Source organism: Nematolebias whitei, chromosome 13 (genome assembly GCF_014905685.2).
Source record: "Nematolebias whitei isolate Nwh7 chromosome 13, NemWhi1, whole genome shotgun sequence".
Taxonomy (NCBI): domain Eukaryota; kingdom Metazoa; phylum Chordata; class Actinopteri; order Cyprinodontiformes; family Rivulidae; genus Nematolebias; species Nematolebias whitei.
The window spans coordinates 11,276,446-11,284,739 of NC_056510.1; the positions used below are offsets into that span (position 1 = coordinate 11,276,446).

Consider the following 8,294-nt stretch of genomic DNA (forward strand, 5'->3'; position numbering starts at 1 on the left):
CACAACATCCATCCATCCATCCATCCATCCATCCATCCATCCATCCATCCATCCATCCATCCATCCATCCATCCATCCATCCATCCATCATCTTCTTTGTGTTCCAAAGCTGATCTCTACCAGATATCCAAACCATCTCAACTGGCTCCTCTCGATGTGGAGGAACAGTTGTTCTACTGAGTCTCTCCCAAATAACTGAACTTCTCACTCTGTCTTTAAGGGAGAGTCCAGTTACCCTGTGGAGGAAATTCCTTCCAACCGCCTGTATACGCAATATTGTTTTTTTTTTTTTATCACTACCCAGAGTTTGTGGCCATAGATGAGGGTAGGAATGTAGACCGACTGGTAAACAGAGAGCTTTGACTTACAGCTCATCTCCCTCTTTAGCGCGATGTACCGGCACAGAGTCCGCTATACTGCAGACGCTGCACCAAACTGTCAATCTCATGCTCCATTCTTCCCTCACTCATGAACAAAACCAAACAAAACCCCGATACTTGAACTCCTCCACTTGAGGCAGAACCTCAACCTCAACTCGAAGAGAGCAATCCACCTTTTCCTGAGGTCCATGGCCTCAGATTTGGAGGTGCTGATCCTCATACCAGCCATTTAACACTCAGGTGCAAACTGCTCCAGGGAGAGCTGAAGATCACGGCACAATAACGCCAACACGACCACATCATCTGCAAATAGCAGAAATGGAATCATGAGGCACCGAACCGGACTCCCTCCACCCCACTGGCTGCACAGAGAAATTATGTCCATAAAAGTTATGAACAGAATCATGACAATGGGCAGCACCAAAGCCCACCCTGAAAGAGTCCGACTTACTGTCGGCAATGAGAACCAAACCCTCACACCGCTTGTATAGGGACCAAACAGCCCATAGCAACAGACCCCCAATCCCATACTCACGGAGCACCCCCCACAGTGTACCCCGAGGAGCATGGTCGAATGCCTTCTCCAAGTCCACAAAACACATGTAGATTGGATGGGCAAATTCCCATGACGCCTAATGAGGGTAAAGAGATGTTCCAGTGTTCCACGGCCAGGACAGAACCTGCATTGTTCGTCCTGGATCTGAGGAATGGCCTTGCTTCCCCAGAACCCTTGAATAGACCATACCAGGTTGGCTAAGGAGAGCGATACCCCTATAATTGGACCACACCCTCCAGTCCCCCTTTTTAAGAGGGGAATCACCAAACCAGTTTGCCTCAGTACACTGCCCCCTACGTCCACATGATGTTGCAAAGGCATGTCAACCATGACAGCTCCACAACATCCAGAGACTTAAGGAAATCAGGGTGGATCTCATACACCACCAGAGCTCTGCTGCCATGGAGCTTTTTAACTCCTTTGGCGACCTGGTTATAGACAGACCGACCCCGAAGTCCACCAACTCAGCTTCCTCCATGGAAGACGTGCAAGTGGGATTGATAAGGTCTGAGAAGTATTTCTTCCACCTCCTGTTGGCATCACTGATTGAGGTCAACAGCACCTCCTTCACTGAACACAATGTTAGTAAAGTGCTTCTTTCCCCTCCTCAGCCGTCTGATGGTTTGTCAGAGTTTCCTCAGAGTCGATCGAGATTTTCTATTCAAGGCCTCACAAACTCCTCCCAAGAATTAATGCAACGGAAATGTTCGGCTGTTGAACTCATCTTCATCCTGCACCTATTGTAGGAAATGATTAGCTGAGGTCAGAGAGCTGTAAGAGCCGGAACAGACAAACCAAAGCCAGTGATTATTGATTAAAGTTTAACCAACCGCGGCGAGCACAGATTTATGGAGTGAGCTGTTAATCTGACTGCTGACATGTCAGTGAAGAAAAAACACATGCATTTTATGTTCCTGCTATTAATTTCAAGTTGTCTTCCATAAAAGTAAAACAGACACAGCTGTTTAAACAAAATAAACCCTCAGTCACTCAAGAGGAAATCTTGTCGATAGATTGAGTGATTCTCCTCACGCTGAGGCTTCAGGTTGTTAAAGAACATGGAGTGCCTACCTGCTTCAAGTCGGGCCATTCCTTTGGTAAAATATGATTGTGAATATCAATCTTCATCTTTATGTTTATTATCTAAATGAATAGGTCTGCAACTAGAGGGACTTTGCAGTACCTGTGCTAAAACTCTTTCCCCACACCCAGTTTGGGATCAGTGACCGACAGGTGAATGACTGCTTGGACGAGCTGGTCATTTATTACCTAATCGAGTTCAAGCATTTGCCTGAATGTGTGTTTCTTCAAAATATTCATCTCAAACATTTGTATATTTCTGTTCAAATAGATGTCAGCTTATTGTGCTTTTATCTTGATGCTACTATATTCGATTTATTCAACTTTCATTAAAAACAATTCTCAGAAGAACACACTGATTGGCTTGAGCCAGGCTACATTTTGTAATCTTTTAGTGTGACTTTAAGACATTTTACTGTGAGGTTTACCGTTTTGTAACCGATTCTTATCACAAAATTAATGAATTTACAGGGTTGCCTTAAAGGTTGCTTTTATAACATTAGTCCATGCAATGTTCTGCTAATTTTCAGTAAAATGTCTTCATCTCAGCATCACTGATCACTGTCGATCCGTGCAGAGGCAAACAAAACGAGGCCTTGTCACTGATAAATGTGCAATTTAACACTCCAGCAGCCCTTTAGACTGTGACTTAATGAGACAGAACTAGTTGTTTGGCTTTCCTTAGTCATTTACACTGTAGCTCTTCACATGCTGTTCAGCCACTTAGTGGTTATTCCATGTCCATGTCAATTTCTACAGAGATGGTCATTGACTCTTCAAAGTCATAAAGTGATGGTGATTACAATACGGACTTTATTATGGGTAAAGTACCATCATTCTGCTGTGTCATTATGTGTTTCTCTTTAGGGTGGCTTTATAAATGAATAAGAAGTCCACAGTTATAATGTTACTTTCAGCTATTAAGTATTAAGAAAAGCTTCACATATAGACTGTATATTTTATAGACCAAGTGTCCCTGCCTTCTTTTGTTGCTCAGACTTGAAACCAGCTGGACCTGGTTCTATTTTGTAGAGTCCATACACTGTGAAGTGGGGTTTTAAGTCCCGCCCACAATGGTGTCACATGATCTTTCTTTTAAGCACGAAAGAAGTAATTACCGTAATAAAGATATTACAATAAATAATGTTTGAACATACAGCAGCAATGTATGCAAAAGAGCAAGAATAAACACCTGAGAAAAATTATCTGAGGTGTATGTTTCTATTTTACTAACAGCAATGTTTAAGTCTACATCGGGGGAGTCAAACTCCGTTACAAAAGGGGGGCAAAATTAAAAACTTAGTTTAAGCAAAGAGTCAGTTACAGTCATTGCATTAACTCCAGTGAGATAGCTGACATCTTTAATTGGTTGCACATTCATCAACTTGAGTTTAATTGGTCTCATTTGATGTTTTCTGTTGCTCTTTCCACGTCAAAATTATAGACTACCGTAATTTTCACTGTATAAGTCACAGTTTTTTGCATAAATTAGCATGCCTGCGACTAACCAGTGAAGCAATGTATTTATGTTCCCCCCCATATTCATAACCCAATTTTTGACTGAGATCTGACGATTTCATTCATTCTGACATGGAAAATATTGAACACTACAATTTTCAGCCACTAGACTGCCCTCGACTAATATTACAACCCAAGTGTCTCATTAATAGGTAAAAGTGGCTATTAATGAGACACTTGGCTTGCCATACAGAGTCACCTTCGTCTCGCTCTGGAACTCCTGAAGTAAACATTAAATCAGTTGCATTTTGCTGCGCCGCCCAGGTGAAATGCAGCGGATTTGACCATTAAAGTGCATTTATTAAGGAAAAGTTAAAATGAGACACACCTTTGCTATAATTTTGAGCAAACAAATAATTGTTTTTGTTTTTAGGTGGTTATCCTGGTAAATGTCGAAGAAATGCACAGCGAGTCCTCCCTCTGCCCGCGTCCGCAAATTGGCTTTTGAAATGCAGCTGATTTGACCAAAAAGTGCATTTATTAAGGAAATATTAAACTGAAACAAACCTTTGCTATAATTGATCAGCCAATCAATTTTTGGCACAACACCGGCCCACATTTCCGTGTTGTCAGCAGTGACGCCTAATAGATTCAACATATGTGACAAAGCGACATATTTATGTTTTTCTCCACTTTATTAGACATATTTGGACAGATGCAATTTATATGGCGGTGCAACATTTACAGTGGCAAGTACGGTACTAAAAAAGCCAACCATTTTTCTAGCTTCAACGTTAGCAAATGTCATGAGAGGTCTGCATTAAATTAAGTATTTATCAGGTGTTTTTTTAGCAAAGTTAGAAAAGATAAAAAATATTTTACATTTAAAATATCTTAGGGGGCCAGATAAGATGTTAAGGGCCGGATTTGTCTCTCGGGCCTTAAGTTTGACACATCTGGTTTACATGAAGGGACCAAAAAAGACCATATACTGGAATGGGTAGGGTTGGTTGGTCTAGTTCCAGCTTCATCTTTTAGGTTCCAGTGAGAGGTCGGAATATAGTTGGTCAATGGTGTGGAAAGTATAAATTAAGTTGTAAAAAAGGCAGTATCACAAAAAAGGGATGTGAATATGCGTCACCATTTAATGTTTTTTTTTCCTTTAAGGGAATATTTCACAGGGTTGCAATGGTTTGAAACTATAGGTAATGACCAAAAGGTGCAAAGAAAATGTAAAAAAAAAAAAAGGCAATTTTTCAATTGCAGTTACATTTTTGGCTCTCATATTAAAGCTAAAATGCAAGGAGCCTGTCTGTCAGCAAAAAGAGGTTCAAATGACTGAGCAAGGATTGTGTGATCCTGGCAAATAAGTTAAAGTACCTATACTTAAAACGGTCTGACTATGGCTGTAATGGACTACTGTATAATCAAGTGCAGCTCTGGATAGAAGATGGCTCTCCTGGGGTGTGCATCTTTCATAACCACAACTGTAGCAAAAATATGGCTTCTAACCTAAAGACAGCCCACCAAGTCTGCTATTAGAGCACTCAAGTGTGCTGGTATTTGCACTTTTCTGCTCCGTTCCATCTAATGATGTGTGAGTTAGAACAAGCTGAAATACCTCTTCATGTTGTCACCGCTCAGGTTCTGCAACGGTTCACAAAGACTGGACTGACGCCGTACGGTGGCTCAACCTCAGTGACATTTACAAACAGAAAAACAGCAGTGAGCAGGTCTGGCATGCTAACAGGCAGAGGTGAGTTTGAGTTTTTATTTTTCCTGAGACTGAGGACAGCTTATTCACTGATGCTGTTACTGATGTTTTTTTTTTTCTTCCATAAATCTAAACTGGCAAGAAAACTTGTAAAGACGCTCAGTCTTGGGTTATAAGACTCCGTCCTGATGCAGAAACATGTGCAACATGGATAAACTTGCTCATTTTGCTGTGTTTGCTGAAGACAAATGACCAGAATGTGTCTCTGTTTAAAAAAAAAAACATACACTTTGATTTGGAGAAACTTTAATTGATAGAAACAAGCATTACTAACACGTGTTTACAGATGTGCACCAGTTTGATCAACCTTTAACATACATCCATCCATCCATCCATCCATCCATCCATCCATCCATCCATCCATCCATCCATCCATCCATCCATCCATCCATCCATCCATCCATCCATCCAACCATTATCTGTTTTCCGTTTCTTCCTTTTTGGGTCACGGCGGTCACTAGTGCTCATTGTCCAGCAGTTACTGTGCAAGAGGCAGGCTACACCTTGTACAGGTTTCAAGTCCATCACAGGGACTCATAGAGACAAAGGAGACAACAAAACATTCACTCTCTCACTCACACCTGGAGACAATTCTAACATGCACGTTTTCGATCTGTGGGCGGAAACCGGAGTACCCGGAGAAAACCCACACATGCACGGAGAGAACATGCAAACTCCACCCAGAAAGGACTCCAGACCAGGATTTGATTGGACAACCTTCTCACTGAGAGGCGGCAGCTCAACCAACTGCACCACCGTGCCACCTGACCAGCCTTTACCATCAATGATTCCTGAGTTGTTTTTATTTTCAGATGACTTTATTTACTACTTCTTTCTTTGGTCATTTTATCACGATCAGCATGTGCTAAACTCAAATGCAGACAAACACGAGGGACTCAAAGATAAATAAAGAGTATACATTTATTAAAAAAATAAAAGCGGACAAGGCAGAAAAACTTACTTTTCAGGGAAACACAAGGATCATGATGGCTATGAGAAGCACAAGCTACAGGCAACGTGGAAACACAGAGATGCCGAACTTAAAGAGACACTAATGAGACACAATCACCAGCCCCTGGAAGACAACGAGGAACAGGTGAGAGTGGGAGCTGGAGGTGACTACATGAGGAGAGAAACACTGGGGAAACTGGAAACAGGGAAAACAGACTTGAACATAAAAATAATCACAAATAGACACAAACATCACAAAACATGTTTTTTTTCTTCCACAGTAATGGTTTCCCTCAGAATGATCAGTTTCTGGGTGAAATTCTGAATGAACCTAATGGCCCCAAAATTCAGAAAGTAAAGCTAATTTTTTCATCTTAACACAAAAAACAGTTTCAGGAGATTTTTACTTTCTTTTCAGCTGCAAGAAGGAACTCTCCAGCCAACACCTGCTTGCTCCACATCTTTAATTGATTTCTTCATTATAGGCATTTACCATGAGGGAATTCAAGAAGTACGTGTTACAATGCATTTTATTTGCATTGTTACAAAGTCTTGTACTTTTGTTTTAATATTGTCAAGGAAACTTCAACATGTCAATGATGTTAGAGTTTGGGTTTTTATAGTGAGTTTGGTTGTTTTTCTTGCTTTAAATCGTTGTTAATCATTTTTATCTATCTGAATATTTCATGTTTTTGTAGAAATGTTTTCAGTCATCTTGGTTTCTGAACAAAAATGTTCACATACATTATAAAAGCCAATTAGTAAAACAATTCTATCTAATGAAGCAGATTGAGTTGAGTCTTCACTTCTTCACAATCTCCCATCTTGAGCAAGCACAACGGCGACAGTGGAAAGGAAAAACTCCATCCTAATAGGAAGAAACCTCCAGCAGAACCAGGCTCAGGACGAGCGTCCATCTGCTTTGACCGTTTCAGGTTTTGGGAACAGGAAAGAGAAACAAATGAACACAGAATGGCAGGTCCAGGTTTCTATTGGAGGAAAGACTAAAATCACATTTTAAGGATGAAAATAATTACCAATACAAACTGGTGGAGTAGAGCAAGTAAAAACAGGAGCAGAATGAGGAAATGTGTTCAGTTTGTCCTCCAGCAGCATAACTAAGGGATAGCTCAGGAAACCCAAGCCAATTCTAACTATAGGATTTATCAAAAAAGAAAGTCTTAAGCTCAGTCTTAAACTGGATAATGTGTCAACCTCTTAGGAAGTAACTGGAAGTTGGTTCCACAAGAGAGGAGCCTGAAAGATCTTCCTCCCATTTTATTTTTGGAAACTCTAGGGACCACAAGTAAGCCTGCAGTTTGAGAGCGAAGTGCTCTGTTAGGAAAGTAAGGCACAATAAGACATGTAATATAAGATGGAGCTAGGTTGTTGAGAGCTTTGTAGGTTAGAAGTAAGATTTTGAATACTTTTCTGGATTTGACAGGGAGCCAATGGAGAGAAGCTAAAACTGGAGAGAAATGATCTCTCCTACTAACTCTCATGAAAACTCAGGCAGCAGCACTTTGGATCAACTGAAGATCCATCCATCCATTATCTGTTTTCTGTTTCTTCCATTTTGGGTCATGGGGGTCTCTGTGCCCATGTCCAGCAATCATTGTGCGAGGGGCGGAATACACCCTGGACATGTCGCATGTCCATCACAGAGACACATAGAGACAAACGAGACAAACAACCATTCACTCTCTCACTCACACCTAGGGACAATTTAGAGTTACCAATCAGCCTAACGTGCATGTTTTTGGTCTGTGGGAGGAAACCGGAGTACCTGGAGAAAATCTACGCATGCACGGAGAGAACATGCAAACTCCACCCAGAAAGACCTCCGGACCAGGATTTGAACCGGGGACCTGCTTGGTGAGAGGCAGCAGCTAGTTGTGCCACTGTGTTGCCCTCAGCTGAAGATATTAAAAAAATAAATAAATAAATTGGACACCCAGATAATAAACCATTGCAATAGTCCAGTCTAGATATGACAAATGCAAGAACAAGTTTTTCTACATCATTTTAGGACACAAAGTTTCTAATTTGAGTGATATTACGCAGGTGGAAGAAAGCGGTCCTGGTAACATTTTTT

At 41.1% G+C, this 8,294-nt stretch overlaps 1 protein-coding gene across 1 annotated transcript in view; it reads right to left on the reverse strand.

The window, feature by feature from the left end:
- acmsd (aminocarboxymuconate semialdehyde decarboxylase) overlaps window positions 1-2,169 on the reverse strand; it is a 7,214-nt gene extending 5,045 nt beyond the window's left edge. Inside the window, exon 1 of the mRNA XM_037686109.1 lies at window positions 2,008-2,169. Coding sequence (XP_037542037.1) covers window positions 2,008-2,064 — 57 coding nt within the window. The 5' untranslated portion in view covers window positions 2,065-2,169. The remainder of the gene's footprint in view (window positions 1-2,007) is intronic.
- Window positions 2,170-8,294: the final 6,125 nt, after the last annotated feature.